Source organism: Hemitrygon akajei, chromosome 29, assembly GCF_048418815.1.
Source record: "Hemitrygon akajei chromosome 29, sHemAka1.3, whole genome shotgun sequence".
In the NCBI taxonomy this organism is placed as follows: domain Eukaryota; kingdom Metazoa; phylum Chordata; class Chondrichthyes; order Myliobatiformes; family Dasyatidae; genus Hemitrygon; species Hemitrygon akajei.
In genome coordinates this window covers 51,132,349-51,156,140 of record NC_133152.1, presented here as the reverse complement: position 1 = coordinate 51,156,140, position 23,792 = coordinate 51,132,349, and the positions used below count along the sequence as shown (strand labels likewise).

General features: G+C 42.1%; 1 protein-coding gene across 1 annotated transcript in view; it reads left to right on the top strand.

The window, feature by feature from the left end:
- LOC140718515 (tumor necrosis factor receptor superfamily member 5-like) overlaps positions 1–23,792 on the top strand; it is a 59,846-nt gene that overhangs the window by 22,615 nt on the left and 13,439 nt on the right. The window contains exons 7-9 of the mRNA XM_073032464.1: positions 9,138–9,263; positions 19,707–19,850; positions 21,484–21,577. Coding sequence (XP_072888565.1) covers positions 9,138–9,263; positions 19,707–19,850; positions 21,484–21,577 — 364 coding nt within the window. The remainder of the gene's footprint in view (positions 1–9,137; positions 9,264–19,706; positions 19,851–21,483; positions 21,578–23,792) is intronic.

The following is a 23,792-nucleotide window of genomic DNA, read 5'->3' as shown; positions in this document are numbered from 1 at the left end:
TGAGGAAGATTTGAAAAAGGTTTCTAGGATTATAAGAGGAAATGATAGACAGCCGGTATCTTTCTACCAGAGTTGAAATGTCTTTTACCAGAATGGGGGAAAAGTATTTTTATTCAGAAGATTGGTGATTCCTGGAACGTGCTGTGTCCCGGGGTGGCGGGGGCGATCACAAGGTTCTTAGATAAACACGTGGATGTGCAGGAAATGGAAGAATATGGACATTGTGTAGACAGAAGAAATTACTAATTTAATTAGTTTACAACATTGTGGGCTGTAGGACCTGTTCCTCTCCTGTACTACGTTCTATGTTCATAGAGCGCAGTTCAACTGTATAAACTATGTTCTAATGAAGTTTATTTTATCAGTGATATTTCCCTTTTTACATGAAAACATATGTACGTAGATGCCTCTCTGTTCTGTTTTGTTTATATTGAAGTTTTTTTGTGTAATATTTCCGTAAGGCAGTCAAGTTTCTCATTCATATCTGTAGCCTTTTCATAGAGGATTTTCATGCTTAGACAGGTTGAAACTTCTTAGTCCAGCATCCTGGAAACCTGAGAAATAGCCCTAGAACCCCCTATGTAAATATATGCCTAATCCCTGGGCTGGTCAGTTCACTCTGACATCCATGAGGATCCAGTACAGAAAATCATACAATGCCGGTCTGAGGAAATAAATATCAACAAACATAAGATGCTGGAGGAACTCGGCAGATGAGGCAGCATCCAGGACTGAAAAATTATCTTGGCCCAAAACTTCGACTATTTATTCATTCCATGGATGCTGCCTGATCTGCTGAGTTCCTCCAGCATTTTGCGTGTATTGTTTTGGATTTCCAGCATCTGCAGAATTTCTCATGTTGAGGAAATGATGAAGTTTTACATTTCTGTGAGTCGGTAGATTGGTGAATATTCAAGGACTCTGTGGCCAATCTAAAAGAGTATGTCACCACAGTTGGACTTCATCAGGAAGTGTGTAGAGGACTGCACGGTACAGAGGTCAGTTTGGGTGTTTGCCAGACAGAAACGATGGTAAACTGAGAGATTGACTTCCTAAGAATTGTAGGTCTGCTCTATTCTAATGAGCTGACTCTGACCTGTACATGAAACTGAGCTACGGCCTTTGTAAAGCTATCAGGAATGCCAAGAGACAAGACCAGCTCAAAGTCGAGTCCCAGACCAGCCATCAGGGCTTGTCTGCTATAACAGGCTGGGCATTATCACTGATGAGCTCAATGCATGTTTTGAACAGAATGGTATTGAAATGACAGCAGCCTCCAAAACACCTGAACTCCCAGTCACTGTTGCAGACGTCGGATCAGCTTTCCTGTGAGTGAGCCCACAGAACGTATCTGGCCCACATCCTTTGATCCTTTGTCCATAAGCAGGCAAACAGGGTTTTATGCGTACATTTCTAACCACTTCCTACTCCAATCTGAGGTTTCTACCCACTTTAAGAAGACCACTATCATCTCAATGCCACAGGAAAAAGAAAACTAGCATGCCTCAGTGCAACTACCATCCACCATCATAAAGTGCTTTGAAAGGTTGGTTATGGCACACATCAGCTCCAGAAACCTTCCAGAAACCTTGAACCACTGCAATTTGCAACTGTTGAAACAGTTCCTCAGCAGACAAATTCTTGCAGGCTCCACATTCATCTCTGGAATGTCTGGAATTTAATCTCCTGTTTATTGACTGCAACTTTGCCTTCAGTATCATAAGAGACAAACTTATCTCCGAAGTTCCAGACCTAGGACTCAGCACTTCCTTCAATAACTGGATCCTCAACATTATTAAGAACACTTCTTGAGGCAAACAGTGGAGTGGTGAGTGAAGGCGAAGTGAACTCGAGGGTTGAGCTGTGCTGGTGTGATGCAAACTTGGAGCGTAACATGATCAGAACAGTGTCGGAGTCGGAGATGGAGTTGAAGAGAGCAATTCAGAGAGGAGTTGTGGCGGAGGAGTTTTGTAGCCTGCCCAGCTGAACCAGGAGTGAGGTTGGATTGATCCAAGTGCTGAGCCAATTTGGAAAGGTCAAGAATGTTCTTTGGCTGGGTGGTGAGATCTTGGCCCAGAGAGTACCTGGGGCCTGTGTCCTAATATGTGGCATGATACAGTATTTAAACTCCAGCCCAGGTGGATTGTAAGGGCACGGTGTCAGGCCAATTCTGCTCACTGTTCCGCGATGTTCACTCCTCTCTCCATGGTGCTGACTTGTCAGCTTCGCAGAGTCTTGCCCCACGAAATGATTAACTTGAGACCGAGGCTATGGGCCTACTCTGGCTGCTCCAGGATTCGGGTCAATGGACTGAATTCGGTTAGGAATGCTGTTGCTTGCTTTTATTCTTTGCATGATTTGAGTTTTCTCCCCCCCTTTCTCTATCGATTGGGTGTTGGTCTTTTTTAAAATTGAGTTCTTTTGGCTTTCCTGCTTTGTGGCTGCTTATAAGCAGAGAAATTGCAAGGTTTTATAAATTATACAGTGATAATAAATGTATTTTGAAATCCTTGAACAGAATTATACCTGGACTCTTTCGGTTTTGTTTTTTTAAAATTCTGAGTTTTTTCACATTTTTCTTTTTGCTTTCGGTTGCGTGAATTGATTTGTTTTGTTTTGTGTGGGGGAGGAGGGGTTTGCTGTTTTTTTTTGATCCAGTTCTGTGGTTTTCTTTGTTTCATTGCTGTCTTGAGGAGACGAATATCAGGGTTGCACACTGCATACATACTTTGATAATAAGCGTACTTTGCATCTTTGAATCACAAGGCTGTGTTTCCAATTTACTTACTTTGCTCCCTATACACTCACGACTTGTTCAGACTGTGATCTAACTCCATGTAAAAGTTTATAGATGTTACCGCTGTAGTGAACTCAATTTCAAACATGATGAGGTGGAGTACCAGAAGGATACAGAGAGCGAAGTGGCATGGTGTTAATACAAGAACCTTTTCCTCAATGGCAGCAGAACAAAGGGGCTGCTCATTTCCTGGAGTACATGCTCCTGGATGTATTTGTGATGCTGAGGTGGAGATGATTGAGAGCTTAAAATTCCTGATGTAAATACCACCTGTAGCATGTTCAATCTATGGCCAAGAAAACATACCAACATTTCTACTTCCTCAGAAGGCTAAGGAAATTTGGCAGTCTCCTTTGACTAATTTTTATCAATGTAAGCAGCTTGGCGTGGCTACTGCTCTGCCAAGACCACGAGATGCTACACAGAGTTGAGGGCACGGCTCAGTCCATCATAAGAACCAGCCTTCCCTTCATGAATTCTCCTTACTCTTCCCAATGCCTTGGACAAGCAACCAACATGATCAAGGACTACTCCCACCCTGGACATCTTTTCTGCTTCCACCTTCCATTGGGCAGAAGATACAGAAGTTTGAAAACACACGCCAGCAGGTTCAAGGATAGCTTGAATCCCACTTCTTTAAAAGTCTTGAACATATTGTACGATGAAAATGACCTCCTGAATCTCTCAAACTTGTCATGGCCCTTGCACCTATCTACACTGTACATTCTCTGTAACTGTATCGGTAAAACTGTATTTTCCATTCTGTTACTGCATTTTGCTTTGTACTGCCTGAAAGTATTTGTTTTAGAATGATCTACCTGCATGGCAAGTGAAACAGTTTTTCACTGTATGTGTGAAAATCATAGACCAAGTACATCCCATAATTTGCTTCCCACTGTGAACTAACAGTAGCAAGTATTGATAAGAGATTGCTATATCAGTTTTCTAAGCAAATTCCTTAAGTGCGTGCCTGCTGTGAACTGCCAGTCTACAGAATATTGCCCCTGGTAAACTAGGGTAGTTCCTCACACACTTTATGTTTAATTTTCAACATGAATTGTGTATCTCACATATTGCTAATAGAGAAATATTTTGCTAATTAAATATAAAATGATAATTCCAGTGACATAGATAAAATACTGGAGAAAATCAGCACTTCAGGCAGCATCTATGGAACATGTTGGCTCAAGACCCTTCTTCAGGACTGAAAAGGAAAGGGGAGACATCTGAATAATACAAGTGTCTTCATAGCTGCTTTGCAAACTAATAGTGTCAGATTTAAAATATGCCACACTTCGCGATTTGCCAGACTACAGAATGCTGAACCAGAGTTCCAACCATAATAGCTTTTATTTGTGGTAATTTCAATTTTGTTTTTCTTTCTATTCATAAATTTGCAAAATCTTGCCAATATATATTTTTGAAAATTAATTTTCAGATATATTGTAGATTAAACTGAATTATGTGGAAGATACAGACAGACATACTTTATTGATCCCGAGGGAAACTGAGTTTCATTACAGTCGCACCAACCAAGGATAGTGTAGAAATATAGCAATATAAAACCATAAATAATTAAGTAATAAGAAGTAAATTATGCCAAGTCCAGGACCAGCCTATTGGCTCAGGGTGTCTGACCTTCCGAGGGAGGAGTTGTAAAGTTTGATGGCCACAGGCAGGAATGACTTCCTATGACGCTCATTGTTACATCTCGGTGGAATGAGTCTCTGGCTGAATGTACTCCTGTGCCTAACCAGTACTTTATGGAGTGGATGGGAGTCATTGTCCAATATGGCACGCAACTTGGACAGCATCCTCTTTTCAGACACCACCGTCAGAGAGTCCAGTTCCACCCCCACAGCATCAATGGCCTTACGAATGAGTTTGTTGATTCTGTTGGTGTCTGCTACCCTCAGCCTGCTGCCCCAGCACTCAACAGCAAACATGAGAGCACTGGCCACCACAGACTCATAGAACATCCTCAGCATCGTCCGGCAGATGCTAAAGGACCTCAATCTCCTCAGGAAGTAGAGATGGCTCTGACCCTTCTTGTAGACAGCCTCAGTGTTCTTTGACCAGTCCAGTTTATTGTCAATTTGTATCCCCAGGTATTTGTAATCCTCCACCATGTCCACACCGACCCCTTGGATGGAAACAGGGGTCACCGGTGCCTTAGCCCTCCTCAGGTCCACTACCAGCTCCTTAGTCTTTTTCACATTAAGCTGCAGATGGTTCTGCTCACACCATGTGACAAAGTTTCCCACTGTAGCCCTGTACTCAGCCTCATCCCCCTTGCTGATGCATCCAACTATGGCAGAGTCATCAGAAAACTTCTGAAGATGGCGAGACTCTGTGCAGTAGTTGAAGTCCGAGGTGTAGATGGTGAAGAGAAAGGGAGACAGGACAGTCCTCTGTGGAGCCCCAGTGCTGCTGACCACTCTGTCTGACACACAGTGTTGCAAGCGTATGTACTGTGGTCTGCCAGTCAGGTAATCAATAATCCATGACACCAGGGAAGCATCCACCTGCATCACTGTCAGCTTCTCACCCAGCAGAGCAGGGTGGATGGTGTTGAACGCACTGGAGAAGTCAAAAAACATGACCCTCACAGTGCTCATTGGCTTGTCCAGGTGGGCATAGACACGGTTCAGCAGGTAGACGATGGCATCCTCAACTCCTAGTCGGGGCTGGTAGGTGAACTGGAGGGGGTCTAAGTGTGGCCTAACCATAGGCTGGAGCTGCTCTAGAACAAGTCTCTCCGGGGTCTTCATGATGTGGGAGGTCAATGCCACTCAGGCTCAGGTTGAAGACATGGTGAAGTACTCCACATAGCTGGGGGGCACCGGCTTTGAGCACCCTGGTCACTGTTAACATGTTTGCCAAGATTCTACAGTCTTTGAATGGAGAACTGTTGCACCCGGACAATCTGATTTACTACGGTTCCTACTATGCCATGTGCAGGACAAAATAAACAGTGCTCAAAAACTGAAGAGAGTGTAGAATCCTCACTGAGCCACACTGGTGATTGAACTGGATAATCCTAAAATTGGCCACAACAATCCTATTAGCTTGTGCCATGAAAGTGCACATGATGCATTAACCCTTGATACAGATGCTAGGAATCCAGAGAAACACACACAATGCTGGGTGAACTCAGCAGGCCAGGCAGCATCAATGGAGAAGAATAAACAGTTGATGTTTCAAGTCAAGTTATCTATTTGGGTCTCAGTCAAAAACATCGACTGTTTATTCCTCTCCGTTGATGCTGCCTGACCTGCTGAGTTTTTCCAGCATTTTGCATTAACCCCTCACTGCTTGTAGATTTTTGGGATTTCTGAGTCAGACCAGTGCTTTTCAAAGAATAGCTACAGGCAGCAGCAGCACAGTGAAAAGCAAAAATTGGGAAAGAACAGCTTGAGTGAGAGAGAGCTAAAAAGGACACAGGAAGTAAAAAAAATTACCATATCAGCACCAATTAACATTTGAATGATTGAGAAATGAGCATAAATTAAACTTCCATAAGTTAAGAATTTCTATGGAATTTGCTATTAGTTACCATATGTGGCTTGAGAACGTTATTTCCTCATATTACAGTAACTCAAACTTCGGCTGGTGTTGTTTTGTGGGGTGCCATCTCTCAGTGAAAAATGAAAGTAGATATATGTTTCTTAAGTGCTTTATATGCATAGACTATATACTATATACATATATTTATATACATATACTATATACTAAGAAAAACATTTCACTAACTGACGCTAAATAATACCAGATGTACTTGTTCCGACTTACGTACAAATCTGACTTAAAAGACAGACTCAGGAACGGAACTCGTTCATAACCCAGGGACTGCCTGTATTTAAATGAAATATAGAACAAATTAGAACTACCAACATTACTACAGTACTGTGGCGACCCACTTCCTAGCGCACTCGAACTGGCTCACAAATAGCCAGCGCGCCGGCACAAAGGCCAGTCCCAAAAGGGTACCAGGTCTGCTTCACCAACAAAGGGAAAAGCCTGTGGGGGATTGTGAGTACGTGCCCCTTACAGCATCCGCGCCCGGGGAAGGCGGGATCAGGGAGGCTTTAAAGCAAGGCTGTGAAGTTCGAATAAAATCTTCTTTAACTGCAGTTTACCGACTCCGTGTCATTATTTCAGTGCTGCGTGTAGCACACCGCTACAGTACAAAGAAACTGTGCATTTGTTTGTAATAGTTACCAGTAGAGGAATTCATCGAGTGTATACTGGTGTGTTCTTTTGATTGACTTTAAATGAACAAAGTCAGTCCACAAACCTAGTGCAGATAATGGACTGACTTCATTGCCTTCCTGCATGAAGTAATGTCGTTAGCCAACAATAAATTTCCTGATACCTATATCCATTGGCTGCACCAAGAATATTATCTTGGCAGACAGAAATTCCAGAAGAATATTTCTCAAATATTCTACATTAGAGTGTGCAGTATGATTGTCAACAAGCAGAGGAATTTTGCTTGTAGCTCTGTATCCCAATTCATTAGTCATTTCTTAAAAATTTCGTAAGTCATCCACGCATTCTTATTAGCATAGAACCCAATTGGTAAACTATCCGTTCTTCGCCTCTTAAAGCTCTGAGGTTTAATGCTTTTCCCCAGTAATCAACAGTTTTTTTAAATCAGTTCCTGACATATTTGAACAATGCAACACAGCTTTGCAATCCTTTGCTTTCTTTGACCCTGATAGTGTTGCATGTTTGTATCAAAGGAAACCATCTGCTGTGGCACGATTAAAAAAAGGCCTGTCTCATCAGCATTTCGGCACATCAGTTACTTCTGCCAGCTGAGTGGTGTATGGCGGATAGCTTTCAATTCCGTCTATTAGGGTAATTTTTTCAGCTGGTGTCAAATCTTCTCATGGCATCTTGGCAAGGAACTCAAGTACAAAATGATCAAAAACATCTCTTCTTTTTGAATCAGCGTCTGTTGTTCCAAATGCATAACATAACACAAGCACACACATCTGTCTGCACCGTGTAGTGTCTAATGGCTACACAAGTGCATGTGACTGATGGTCTCATGTCCCAATTAAGCAGCATAGTGTCCCAAATAAACAAAGGGAATCCTGGCTATTTTCTTGATTTGTTTTTGTCTTTTGAAGGCTGTCCCAAATAAATGGCTGCCCTGGTTATCTGATGACCCAATTAACCAGAATCCACTTATCAGTAGTGATATTCACTATCTCCTCCAGTGTACCTGGGTAATCTGAGGAAGGGAGTCTTTGAAGATCAAGACCACACATCTATCACAAAGCTCATGCTCCACAGGGTAGCAGTGGTTCACTGCACCCCTGTATGTTTCTGTGGCATGGACGATATGCAGCAAGAAAATCATAGCAAGACAAGTCTCTGCATTCCCTCCAAATAAGCAAACCAACATCAGCTTCCTTTCCTAGGCCTGATGGATGGCCATATTATTTGCAGGACCTGAAACAAATTGTTTTGAGTTAAGTGACAGTAAGCATTTACCAGGTGGACAGACAAAAAAGTTCAAAGAAAATTTATTATCAAAGTACACATATGTCACCATATACAACCCTGAGATACATTTTCTTGCAGGCATTCACAGTACAAAGAAACCCAATAGAATCAATAAAAAATTACACACAGACAACCAATGTGCAAGAGACAACAAATTGTGCAAATACAACAAAAAAGAAAAAATCTAAATAAATATTGAGAATGTGATTTACGAAGTCTTTGAAAGGGAAGTCATAAGTTGTGGAATCAATTTAGTATTGGAGTGGGTGTAGTTACCCACTCTGGTTCAGGAGTCTGATGGCTGAGGGATAAAAGAAGCTTGTTATAAAATTGTGAAGACTTACTGATTAATGGGCATCCCAGATTTGAATTTGCTCGATATGGGGAAGGAATATTGAAGTGTGCATGCAGAGCCTCATGTTCATGAATTAAGAACACACTGTCATTGGAAGATTGAACACATCAGCCGTCAACCCGTGTACCCACCTGCCCAATTACAAACATCCTGCCAGAGTTGAGGCTGAGTCTCTGAGGTTTACATTAGCCTTATCGTCCACCTCGGAACCACAGAGCTGGAGCTTAACCAAGTCATCCACAATTCCAGGGGGCTGCAAAAAATAGGGTGTATCCATGATAGTGCTTATGCATACTGTGTCTCTGAATACATGGCATCGCTGAAATACTATTTCTGCTCAGAAGTAATAATGGTTCTCAGGTAGGGTTTTTTTTTTGGCAAAAATGCATTCGAATTGATTCTTTGAGAGCAGAATAAGCATTGTGATTCCTTGTCACTTTTCCAATGCAGATTTTTGTTTTATTGCAGGCTTTAGAGTATCCAAACACTGCACCTTGATGACGGGCACAACATGTAATCCCTGTACAAGTGGAGAGTATATGGAGCATCCAAATGGACTAGAGAAATGTTTTAAGTGTAAAATATGCGATGCAGGTATTTATTATAATATTGATTGAAGTTATGCTGATTTTATCAACCCATCAGGGTTTTCTGAAATTCATTTACAAAGTATTACTGACACCACTTGCTGCTATTGTACCAAACAATGTCATGACTGCATCGTAGTGAAAACCTGAGCTTAACTTCAAACCTGATGTGCCATTTTCTGCCATCAGATTCTTGCTGTAGGACAAATTATGATGAGCTTAAATCTCAGTGAAAATATCCCGGGGCAGAAGTTGCTTCACTTTCTTTCCGGGATTTTAAAACAGCATCTCTTGTCACCCTGTTTTTGTGAAAGTTGACATGTTTTGATCTGTCATATTTTAGCCCAGCTGAGTTGAGCCATGAAACCAGTTGTCAAAAGGGCATATTGCCTAATATAAGCAGCATTGATCAGGCTACAGGTGAGCCTTCACCTAAAGAATGAATACACTAAGAATATGGAGTTGGGAGAGTGCTCACAAGAGTTACTAGGAGCTGGGCAAGGTGGTGGAAAACAGAACTAGCAGGAGGCATGATCTTTGTACAAGGGAGCCACTGCACCTTTTCTGGACTACAGACATACTCTTGGCAGTGGGAGTTGCCAGGAAGATCTCTGCATGGACATGAATGCCTGTACTTGAGAAATCTTCAACCCATGCCTCTTCCTCCTACAGGTTGAAGGAAAATTGGCTGAAATTTCTCTCCTTTAGTTTGGCTTTGTGTGACCTGGGTAATAATTCAACGAACAACTCAATCTGAGATGGGGCAGCAGTCAATGATGGCAACGTGGAATGACTTTGAGTGCACAAAGCAAAGAATGATCTCCAGAAGTAGTGAATGCAATATATGGAGACAATAGTTGAGGTTGCAGCAGCTCATTGATGTTATTGAGGATAGTGCAATTTCAGCCCAATACATCAGTGGTCCCCAACCACCGAGCTGCGGACCGGATTCAGGCCACGAGGAAACGATATGATTTGGTGATATGAGTCAGCTGCACCTTTCCTCATTCCATCACGCCCACTGTTGAACTTGAATGCACACGAGGTCATTACCCACTCGAGGGCATCAGTCGGTCATTAACCTACAACTACTCGATGAGTAAAAAACAAATGTCACTTGAGAGTTTCTTTGGAAGAGGTGGTAGGGGACATAAAAGGCCTAATGATAATGATAACGCAGAGACAGCTGAGGCCAAGACTACAAAAAAAAGAAAGCTTCCTTCAACAGGAAATACGATGAGTCGTACATAAAATATGGCTTTAATGTGACCGGTGACTCGCACGCTCCAAGCCCCCTGTGTGTGATATGTGGGGACAAGCTGTCTAATGAGGCAATGAAGCCCTCAAAACTGCTTCGGCACCTTGAGTCCAAGCACCCTGCACTTAAAGACAAACCCATTGAGTTTTTTAAGCAGAAGAAAACGTGAGCAATCGGGACAGAGGCAAGTGCTGAGAGCCACCACCTCCACAAATGCTGCTGCTCTGAGAGCATCGTACTTTGTGGCTAGCCGTATTGCTAAGGCTAGGAAGCCTTTCACTGTTGGTGAAGAATTGATTCTACCTGCTGCCAGGGACATGTGCCGTGAACTGTTGGGAGAAGCTGCTGCTAACAAGATGGCACAGGTTTCTCTTTCAGCTACCACAGTTTCAAGGAGAATCGATAACATAGTGGAGGACATCGAAGCACAGCTATTGGAACAGCTTAATGAGTCACCATGCTATGCTATCCAGGTTGATGAGTCTACCGAAGTCAACAACAAGACAGTACTGCTGGTTTATGTGCGATATATATCTCAAGACGATGTGCACGACGATACGTTGTGTGCACTGCCGCTGCCAACTAACACAACTAGGGTAGAACTATTCAAGTCTTTGAATGACTACATGTCAGGCAAACTGGACTGGTCATTCTGGGTTGGAATATGCAGCTATGACTGGATGGCTGTCTGGTTTCACCACCCGAGTCAAAGAGGTTGCTCCTGAATGCCAGTCTACACACTGTGTCATACAAAGGGAAATGCTGGCTAGCCGAAAAATGTCACCCGATCTTAACAGCCTATTGAGTGACGTTGTTGAAGTTATCAATCACATCAAAGCAAAAGCCCTTAACTCACGTCTGTTTGAGCAGCTGTGCGAGGAAATGGATGCAGAGCACAAACGCCTTCTCTTCTTCACTGAAGTCAGGTGGCTATCAAGGGGGAGAGCCCTGGCCAGGGTTTTTGAGTTAAGAGAGCCGCTGCAGAGATTTCTTTCAGAAACAAATCACCACTGGCAGCACACTTCAGTGATGAGGAATGGATATAAAACTCACTTATCTGTGTGACATCTTCAACCTGCTCAATGAACTCAATTTGTCACTTCAGGGGAGAATGACAACTGTCTTCAAGTTGGCAGGTAAAGTGTCTGCTTTCAAAGCCAAACTGGAACTGTGGGGACGGCGAGAGGACAGGGGCATATTTGACATGTTCCCAACATTAGCTGGGATTTTGGGAGAGACTGAGGCTGCACCGTCCTTCTCACAGCTGGTGTGCGATCACCTATCTTTGCTGTCAACAGAATTCGCGTGTTACTTCCCAACCGCAAATGATCCAAGGTGTGCAAAGGAATGGGTCCGTGACCCATTTGTGAATGTCCCTGGTGAATCATCCATGTCAGCGTGGGAAGAAGATCAACTCCTCGAGCTTGCAAATGACGGTGGGCTGAAAAGTATGTTTGACATAACATCTCTGCCAGCACTCTGGATCAAAGTCAAGGCTGAATATCCTGAGACAGCCACAAAAGCACTGAAAACGTTGCTTCTATTTTCAACATCATATCTCTGAGAAGTGGGGTTTTCTGCAATGAATGCAACAAAAACTAAATTGTGAAATAGACTGGACATAAGGAACCCTGTTCAAGTATTGCTGTCTCCCATCACCCTTCGATGGGACCGTCTTGTTGCAGGGAAAGAAGCCCAGGGCTCCCACTGATTCAGCGATATTGGTGTGTTGCAATGATTTTATATGTTTAAACGAGGAAAATATGCGCTGTGTGTTTAATATCCAAACGTTACTTAAAAAGTTATGATTCTATTGACTTATAAGTGACTTATCACTAAATTCATACGAGGAAAATATGCGGTGTTTTTAATATTAAATTCAATAGATAAACCCTATTAGAAATGAAATTGAGTGTATTAGCTGCTTACAAGTGACTTATAATTGACTTATCACCTATATTCCGGTCGTGATTAACACTCCCCACCCCCCATCGGCCGGTCAGCAAGAATATTGTCAATATTAAACCAGTCCATGTTGCAAGAAAGGCTGGTGGCCCCTGTATTAAACGGTATAATTTCAGAGAAATGATTAGTAAAACTTGGTTGTTCTCTGAGGAAATAACTCATTTTACACAACAATGAATTTCAACATCTCCAGTGGAATTACAACTGCTGTCATTTCGAATAGTTAACTCTAGGAAAACAGTGGTACTAGAAGTCAACATTCCAGTCCAAAGATTAGGAGTTAAACTTCTATACAGGAAAGAACGTTTCTCCTTTCCCAGGTGCCAAAACCTCTTTTTCATCAATGAAACAGGTCTTACTCTTGCAAAAAGCCATCTTGATATATTGACCAGTCACTGCTGGCAGGAAGGCATAGCCTTGACATACATTTAGAGTCATAGAGTTGTACAGCACATGGTCTATGCTGGCCATCATGCCAATCAAGTTCCATTTACATGCATTAATTTCATATCCATACATACTTGTTCATTCAAATATGTTCAGATTCCTCTTAAATGTTGTTACTGTTCCTGCCCCCACAACCACCTCCCTCATGCAAGTATACACACGCTCTTTAGTTTTAGATACTCTTACCAGAGAAAGGAGACACTGGCTATCTACCCTATCAACTATCGCTGATATGTATCATGGAATTTGTTGCTTTGCAGCAGAAGAATAGCGCATTGCATTAAAACAAATCCTATGCATTGCAATAAGAAATAAAAACAAAGTACTACAAAAAGAGAGCAAAAAAAGTAAGGTAGAGTTCATGAGTTCATAGACCACTCAGCAATTAGAGGTGAAGAAGCTGCTTCTAAAACATTTGAGTGAAGCTCTTCAGGCTCCTGTACCTTCTTCCTGGTGGTAGTAATGAGAAGAGGGTATGTCCTGAGTGATAGGGATCCTTAAAGGTGGATGCTGCCTTTTTGAGGTACCGCCTTTTGAAGATATGTTTAATGCTGTGAAGGCTAGTGCCCATGATGGAATTGGCTGAGTTTACAACTCTCTGCAGCTTTTTTTTAAAAATCTGTGCATTAGTGCCTCCATATATCTATATTATTCGGCTGTCAGCCTTCTTCGCTCCAAAGAAAACAGACCTAGCCTCTCCAATCTTATCTGATAACTTAAGCCTTCCCATCAAGGTCACACCCTTGTAAATGTTTCCTGTGCCATCTCCAGCATAATTATATTCTTCCTAGTGTCTGGTAACTAGAACTGCATTCAGTATTCCAAGTGCAGTCTGTCTACTATTTTGTACGACTGTAACACAGCATCTCAACTCTTGCACTTGAAGCCTCAGCTTTCTTCAGCACCCTGTTTATCTGTGTTCTCGTTTTCAAGAAACTGTGTACTTGTATTCCCCCAGGTTTCTCTCTTCAACAGGATTCCTCAAAGCCCTACCATTCACTGTGTAAGCCTTGTTTCAACTTCACAAAGTCCACCACTTTCCAGTTGTCCAAGTTAAATTCCATCTGCTATCCCCTTCCCATCTTCCCAGTTGTTCTATGTCCTGTTGTAAACTTAGACGATCCCTCTTCAGTGTTCGCCACCCGTCCCAGTTTTGATATCGACTGCGAACTTACCAGTGGTGCCGCCTGCATTTTCATTCGTATCTTTAATATGCATGATACCCAGCAACAATCACTTTCATGCCCCACTGCGCGCAGGCCTCTAATCTGGAAAACAATATTCCCCAGTCAGTTTTATATCTGTTTGGGTTCTTCACCCAAATCCTATATGTTCTGGCCTTCTGTACCATCTTACCATACAGGACCTGATCAAAAGCTTTATTAAAGTCTTTGTAGGTGACATCTACCACTCTGCTCTTATCAATCCTCTGAAGACAGCTGGACTTTGCACAGCCATACTCATATCATTCTATATACAGGCAGTCCCCGGGTTACGTACGAGTTCCGTTCCTGAGTCCGTCTTTAAGTCGGATTTGTACGGAAGTCGGACCAAGTACATCCGGTATTATTTAGTGTCAGTTAGTCAAACATTTGTCTTAGTATATAGTATATATTTTACCTTTCTAAGCATATAAAACACTTAAGAAACGTATGTATTCCAATAATTAAACCACTGCGTTGCTTAGTAATAATTGTAGCTTTCATCGGGGCAGCACCTTTCACATGCTCCATTATTTTCACTTTATCCATTATCCTTTAAAATTGTTCCAATCGTTGACCGACTGTAGCCTAACGCTTTTCCAATGACCCATGGCGTTTCACCTCTTTCCAAACACTATTATTTCCATTTTATTTACAATCGCAATCACTTCCCGTCAATGGAGCAGAAACACTGCGGGCGGCAGGTCCCGACCTGCGCCAGCTCCCGAAGTCCGCTGGGTTAGGACCACCACACTGAATTCCCCGGGTCCTAATATGTACCGCACTGAGACAGGTTAAATGGTACAAGTGGGGTCTGTGCTGGGTTTGGGTATTAGATCCTCCACAATATTCCGTGTGGGAATTTAAACTGGTGGTGTAAGTGGTTTTTTTTACGAGGTCGAGTTGCGAGCTCGTCATCAACCCGGCATGGATGGTACGGGAGTCACTGAATCAACATCAACCCGGCACGGGAGTGATCTGTCACTAAATCGAACTGAGGAACCTCCGTTCTCTAGCCCGGTGCTGATCTGACTGCGCCACCAGCCGACCGGAACAGGGGAGGGGGGTCAGGGTGAATCTTACTAAGAAAAATTTAAGCCAAATACAAAGTTAAACACTCAACACTGTGTCAACGGCAATGACTTAAAATGGCAGACGGCGTCGCGATCTGACTTAAAATGTCGGACGGTGTTCTTCTTCCTCGGTTCATAAGTATGAGTTGTCCGTAAGTCGGACGTTCGTAACTCGGGGACTGCCTGTATGCACAGTAGAGAGCATCGTAACAAACTGCATCACTGCATGGCATGGAAACAGCACTGTCGTGGACGGGAAGACTTTACAACAGGTAGTCAAAACTGCCCAATGCATCACTGGCACCAGTCTGTTCACCAACAAGGATATAAATACACAAAGGTGCAAGGAAAGAGCCAGTAACATGAAGGATCCCACCCACCCTACTCATGGACTGTTAGTCCCACTCCCATCAGGGAGGAGGCTACATAGCATCCACACCAGGACCACCAGACTCAAAAAGCAGTAAGGTTGATCAACACCTCTACCCACTCACCTTCCCTCCACATCCCCAACTACCACTGCTTATCATTTTGTTATGTACAGACACTCCGGATTAGACTATATGCCCTATCTATGTGTCTCATAATTTTATAAACCTCTATCACATCTCCACTGAGTATTAAGTATTCCAGGGAAAACAATCCCAAGTTTGTCCAACTTCTTCTTAAACAGTGCCTATAAAAAGTATTCAACCCCCCCCCCCCCGGGAAGTTTTCATATTTTTATTATTTTTCAATACTGAATCTCAGTGGATTTAATGTGGCTTTTTTGACACTGATCAACAGAAAAAGACTCTTTACTGTCAAAATGAAAACAGATCTCTACAAAGTGATCTAAATTAATTACAAATATAAAACACAAAATAATTGATTGCATAAGTATTCACCCCCATTTAATATGACACACCAGATCGTCACTGGTGCTACCTATTGGTTTTAGAAGTCACATAATTAGTTAAATGGAGACCTGTGTGCAGTCAAAGTGTTTCAATTGATTGTAGTAAAAACACACCTGTATCTGGAAGGTCCAGATGTTGGTGAGTCAGTATCCTGGCAAAAACTACACCATGAAGACACAAGAACACTCCATGCAACTTTGCAAAAAAGTTCTTGAAAAGCATAAGTCAGGAGATAGATGCAAGAAAATTTCCAAGTCACCTAATATCCCTTGGAGTACAGTTAAGACAATCTATGGAATGGAAAGAATATGGCAGAGCTGTAAATCTGCCTAGAGCTGAGTGACTGTACAAGAAGGGGACGAGTGAGGGAGGCCACCAAGAGATGTGTGACAACCTTGGAGGAGTTACAAGCTTCAGTGGCTGAGATACGAGAGACTGCGCATTCAACAACTGTTGCCCAGGTTCTTCACCAATCGCAGCTTTATGGGAGAGTGGCAAAGAGAAAGCCATTGTTGGAAACAAAAGCTCACATGAAATCTCGGTTAGAGTTTGCCAGAAGACGTGGGAGACTTTGAAGTCAGCTGGAAAAAGGTTCTATGGTCTGATGAAACCAAAATTGAGCTTTTTGGCCATCAGACTAAACGCTATGTTTGGCGTAAGCCTAACACCGCACATCATCAAAAACAAACCCCCCTACTGTGAAGCATGGTGGTGGCTGCATCATGCAGTGGGAATGCTTCACTGCTGCAGGCCCTGGAAGGCTTGTGAAAGTAGAGGGTAAAATGAATGCAGCAAAATACAGGGAAATCCTGTAGGAAAAGCTGCTGCAGTCTGCAGGAGAACTGCAACTTAGGAGAAGAATTGTTTTCAGCAAGACAATGACCTGAAACATAAAGCCAAAGCTACACCGGAAAGGCGTAAAAAGAACAAATTTAATGTCCTGAAGTGGCCAAGTCAGAGTCCAGCCCACAATCCAATTGAGAATTTGTGGCTGGTACTTCAAAAAAGCTGTTCACTCACAATCCTCCTGCAATCTGACAGAGCTTGAGCAGTTTTGTAAAGAAGAATGGGGAAAAATGCAATGTCCAGATATGTAAAGCTGATAGAGACCAATCCATACAGACTCAAGGCTGCAGTTGCTGCCAAAGGAGTATCCACTAAATACTGACTTGAACGGGGTGAATACTTACGCAATTATTTTGTGCTTTATATTTGTAATTAATTTAGGTCACTTTGTAGAGATCTGTTTTCACTTTGACACAAAAGCGTCTTCTTCTGTTGATCAGTGTAAAATAGCCAAATTAAATCCACTGAGATTCAATGTTGTAAAAACATGAAAACTTCCAAGGGGGGTGAATACTTTTTATAGGCACTGTAGATATGATTCTCCAATCCAGGCAGCATTGTGATGAACCTCTTCTGGACCTTCTCCAAATCTTCCACATACTGCCTGTAATGTGGGATTCAGAATTCCACACTATATTCCAAATATGGCTTCACAAATGTTTTTTTATGTGTACAACATGACTTTATGACTGTTGTGCTCGATGCCTTAACTGATTAAGGCAAGCATGCCATATGGCCTTCTTTACCATCCTATCTACCTGCGTGGTCATTTTCGGGGACCTGTGGACTTCCACCTCAATATCCATCTATTGGTAATTGCTCTTAAGTATCCTGCCTTTTACTGCATACTTTCCCCCTTTCCATTGACGTACATTTTAGGGACAGCTTCTTCCCCTTGGCCATTAAATTTATGAATGGTTGATGAATGCATGAATGCTACCTCACTGTTTTGTTCTCTTGATATACTATTTATTTAGTTTTTGTATATTCTTATGGTAATTTATAGTATTTTTTATGTATTGTACTGTACTATTGCCACAAGACAACATATTTCAAGACATGCCAATGTTACAAATATGATTCTGACCTCCCAAAGTGCAACGCCTGAGAATTGCTTGGATTAAACTCCATCTGCCATTTTTTTCCAGCTGATCTATATCTTATTGTATCCTTTAACAACCTACTTCACCATCCACAATTCCCCCATTTTTATGTCAGCCATTTAAATTGATTATAATGTGTAAGGAATGGACTTATACTGTTGCCTGAAAGCTGTGAAGATTAGATTCTCTTATCAGATTTAACGGAGAATGATTGAGAAATTGACAAGAAAAAGGCAAGCAGAATACTAGACCAATACAGTCAGAAGCAGAAAATAACATAAAATGGCAAATGATAATCTGGTTCATGTGCATGCCTTTTTCTTACATGTTGACCCAACACACCACAGCAGTGTAAATATAGATGGTGAATAACGTCAATCTTTGTGATCCTTGAGACACGATATATTGGTGAATATGGAAGTGTTAGAGAAATTGATATTCTGTACCTGCTTTCAGAGAGGAAAACACAGAAAACTCCCAGTAATAGTGATGAATGTTCGTCTGGGGTGAATAGGGAGCTGAAATAGATTAATGAAACATAGCAGTGGAGAAATTAATGACACTGATAACCAACAAATCATTAGGATCTGATGACCTACATTCCACATTACTGTTTTAAAGAGTTGTCTATAGATGTAGTGGGTGCACTGGTTGTCACAGAGACCAGGTAGCACAGAATGAGTCAATCAGGAAATGTTAGAACCTGTTAAAAGGAAATGGTAACAGGAAGGAGTAATAGGACGGGATTGACTCTCACGCAACAGATCAGCTCATTCTGAGGATCAGAATCAGGTTTATTATCACTGGCATACATCTTGAAATTTGTTGTTATGCAGCTGCTTAATATTTATAGCAATTCCTATTTCAATTTTCCAACATCTGCAATTTTTGCTTTTTGAGTGATTTGTTAAGTTTGCTACTGATACAAAGCAGGTTGCAATGTGAGTTCATGGGAGAATATGGACAGGATAAGTGAATGGGTGACATATGGTAGATGGAATATTAAGTTCTTTATCCACTTTGATTAATAATGGCAGAATGGTGTGCTTGCAGAGCTCTAATGGGATTGTACCTGGATGTTGTGTACACGTCTGGTATCTTGGCCTAAAGATGGACATATTTTTGATAGAGGAGGACAAGAAGAATTCCTGGGATAAGGAATTGTCTCATAAGGAAAGATTAACTGGATCATATTATTGTAGACTCTACAACCCAACCTTTTTTATGCCATAGACCCCTATTATTAACTGAGGGGCCCATGGATGCTTGGTTGGGAAACCTTGTTCTGGAGTTTAGAAGAAGCATGAGAGATGATCACACAACACTTTAAAAATTCTTAGTGGGATTAACAGGAATAATATTTTCCCTGGCTGGGATTATCAGGAACATGGGGTCACAGTCTCAGAGTAAGAGCACAGCTACTTTGAGAGGCTCACCAGCTGTGTGTGTTTAAGACCAAGTGTGATATATTTTTAGATTTTGAGGGATATGAGCTAATTACAAGAGAGAGGTTTTGAGCTACAAGATCTTTTTGAATGGTGGCACAGACACAAGGGATTTAGCAGCCAAATCCTGATTTAGTCTTCTGTCTAACTTCAGACAGAAAGCAGTATACTTTAATTCATCGTGGATCTCATAAATGTTTTTGTATTTACAGAGTTGGGACTTCAAGTTAAACAGGATTGTACTTCCAGTCGCAATACGATATGTGAGCCCAGGGAAGGGTATTATTGCATTGACGGCTGTCAGATGGCCAGAAAGCACAAAGCATGCCCACCTGGTAAAGGAGTTAAAGAGAAAGGTAGGTTGATGGAGTGTCATTACTAAGTGCTGTGCCCTGGGCAGGACAGGGGAAATTGAAATCACTGGCACCAACTGGAGTTTGCTCTGAGGATGGCTGCCTGAGGCCCCCTACTGGCAACGGCAGCTTGCTGTTAGTTCTTTGAGTGTAACTGGAATGGTCTTTGGATTTGTATTTTAAGAAGCTAATTCATCCCACTTCCCATTTTACCCACTATTGGCCAGTCTTGAGTTTTAGCCACCGAGCCTGAAGCCTCAGTCGATCAGAGTTGACCATGGATATTGTGTCCTAGCTGTCTAGGTATACAAGCCTGGGCAGTACAACATGGAGAGCAAGCTGTTGTCCATGTAGCAAGCTCCACATCTCCATGCATCTGATGAATCTAAAGGAACGGCAGAGACTGATACAGTTTGGTACCAGCAGCATCACAGGAGTTGCCAGTCAGCATTGAACTTAACGTTGGACTGCCCTAAGTGCTCCAGCACTGGATTTACTCCCGAGGCCTTCCCCATGACTGGGTATGGTCACAAAGCAGTGGAAGCTTGAGATCAGAGTTTTCCTTCTCCTAGATTAGCTGCCAGTCTTGGCTGACTAGCGCCATCTGCTCTAAGCGACTGGATTTAAATTGCCTATAACCTGCCTTTGCACCTTCTGTTAGTAGAAACAGTTCTGCTAGTTTTAGTAACTAAATCACACGTGAAGGCCAGGAGCTAGACTTGGTTTTCAGAGGCTTTTTGGTTCACACAGCATTGGGAGCATTTAATAGGTAGTGGGAGTTTGTCCCCATTACCACCCCTGGCTATAACAACCTTAGGGAACCAACCTTCAGCCTCTATTGCCCATCTTATTGCATGACTGCGTGCTCCTGACCACAGAAAGTCTGAGGTTCTGCTCCAGTTCTTTGTTAAACAGCTTGATGTAAGACCATAAGACATAAGAGGTAAGAGCAGAATTAGGCCATTTGGCCGAGCGGGTCTGCTCCACTATTCCATCAAGGTTGATTTATTATCCCATTCTCCTGCCTTCTCCCTGTAGCTTTCAATGCCCTTACTAAACAAAGACCTATTAAATATACCCAATGACTTGGCCTCCAGAGTCATCTGTGACAATGAATTCCATGGATTTACCACCCTCTGGCTAAACAAATTCCTCCTCATCTCTGATATCATTAGTATTTTGGTAGTGCTTTATCTGGCCTCTTCTCATGCTGCTATTCCTAAGTCTGAGCAATTTCTTCATCTGACAGAGGCCCACACACTAATCCACCATGAGGAAAGGAATACATGATAATTTATTCCTCTCCTGTGCTGCTCGGAGTTGGGAGTGTTATTTGTACAGTGGTGTGACCGAGAAGCATGGGTATATTTGTAGACCCTAGTAATTGACTGACGGTATTTGTGGATGTTAAAACAGGTTCAAAAATTCTGTTCTTAAACACTGAGAACTACTCAGTGAAGTGGACTCTTTGATATTTTCAACATGCTGCAGGTGACAACTTCATAACAGTTGAAAGTGGAATTGCACATTTATTTAACTATTTGAAGAGGAGTGTGAAAAGAAGTAACAAGATCTCTCTGACACTGGTATTACAGCTTTATAAGTTACCCACAATAACATTAATTGTGTGTTTCAGGAACACCTTTCAAAGATACAGTGTGTGAGAAATGTCCTGACGGAACATTTTCAAGTGAAGCTTCAACAACTGAAGAGTGTAAGAAATGGACAGTGTAAGTACTTTAAACTCCACGGTGTCCATGTCCAGAAAGTACCACCTCTTGTTGATTTTTCTCAATACCTCCTTTCTTTTTGCCCTAACCCACCAGGGAAGAGGTGACACAGCGACCATGCCAGGACCACTAGACTCACGAACAGTTATTTCCCCCAAGCTGTCAGTCTGATCAACACCTCCCCACATTAACCCAACCCACCACTCCCCACACTACTACATACACGTCACCCAGCATCACTTTATGTACACATAATCAGTCTGTGTGTTTTGTAGGATTGCTTTTATATTTATTGTGTTTTTGTTTCTTTATTATGTTCTTTAAGAACGTAAGAGGAGAATTAGATAAATCGGTCTATCAAGTCTGCTCTTCCAGTCAGTCATGGCTGATTTATTATCCCCTGCAACCCAATTCTCCCCAAAACCTACCACATGACCATAAGGCATTGAGGCAGAATTTATGCCTGTTGTTTTTTTTTCAAGCTACTTCGAATCTGGAGTAACAATCATTTTGTTCTCTTTTCACAAACGAGAAAATCTGCAGATGCTGGAACTCTAAGCAACGCACAAAATGCTGGAGAAACTCAGCAGGCCAGATAGCATCTATAGAAAAGAGTATACTCGATGTTTCAGGCTGAGACCCTTCAGCAGGACTGGAGAAAAAAAGACCTCCTTCACATTTGTGCACTAAAGAATGACAATAAGCCATTTTTATTTATTTACTGAAGTACAGCGTGGAGTAGACCCTTCTGGCCCTTTGAGCTGCGCTGCCCAACGGTTTCCTATTTAATCCCAGCCTAATCACGGGACAACTTGTAATGACCGATGAACCTACCAACCGATACATCTTTGGACTGTGGGAAGAAACCAGAGCACTCGGAGGAAACCTCAGCAGTCACGAGAAGATCGTACAAACTCCTAACTGTCAGCTCAGGAATTGATCCCAAGTTGCCCCAACCTCAATCTTGAATCTTTCACAATCTGCCTTTCAGAAACAATTAATCATTTGCACTAATGTACTGTTAACAAGATAGAACTTGGTTGAAAACACTCTTCTATGTTTCTCACTTCTTTAATTAGAGGGAATTAAAGAAACTGCCTGGCCCATTGATGTACATTTGGAAAGTATTTCCCTCCTTTTGCCTTGTCCTGGGTGGGAGATCTTTCAGTGAATTGTCTCATTGTCTGGATCTTCCTTTCTGTACCCCAAATGTAAGTCTCTCATTTCAGGAATAACTGGGAGCTTTTGCACTTAGGCAGCAACTCCCAGATGAAAAAAATTAGCAGACTCATTTAATTTGGAGAGTGTGGAGTTCCTTACAGGTCTGCAAAAGATGAGAAGTACTTTTCTTCATCCTTATGTAACCACACTACAGAAACAATGCTGATCTGTCTTTGTACTAATTGTGTTCATTCCAGTAAACCCTGTGTGGAATGTGCTTAATTGATGTTTTTTATTGTAAATGTGGTGTCTCTGATGCTCCGTGCCTGTGATGCTGTTGCAAGTAAGTTTTACATTGTACTTGTCATAGACACTCAGTGGCCACTTTATTCCAGTACCTCTTTGCCTAATGACGACACCACTGAGAGTATGGTCATGGTTTTCTGCGGCTCTACCCGATCTACTTCAAGGTTGGATGTGTTGATTATTCAGCGATGCTCCCCTGCACATCACTGTAGTAAAACATGGTTAATTGAGTTTCTGTCAGCGTGAACCAGTCTGGCCTTTCTCCTCTGATCTCTCTCACAAGATGTTTTTTGCCCACAGAACTGCCACTCAGGTGATTTTTTTTTGTTTTTCACACTATTCTCTGTGAACTCTAGAGACTGATTTGCATGAAAATCCCAAGAGATTGACAATTTCTGAGATGTTCAAATCACCCCGCCTGATACCAACAATCACTCCATGGTGAAAGTCACTTGGGTGACATTTCTTCATCATTCTTCCCCATTCTGAGGTTTGGTCTGAACGGCAACTGAACCTCTTGACCATGTCTGCATGCTTTTAGGCATTCAGTTGCTGCCGCATGATTGGCTGATTAGATATTTGAATTAACGAGCAGGTGTACAGATGCAGTTCAAAGTTCAAAGTAAAATTTATTGTAAGAGTACATATATGTCACCACATACAACCCCGAAATTCTTTTGTGGGCATACTGAGCAAATCTACAGACTGTAACTGTAACTAACTGTGAACATCAGGAACTGTAATCTGC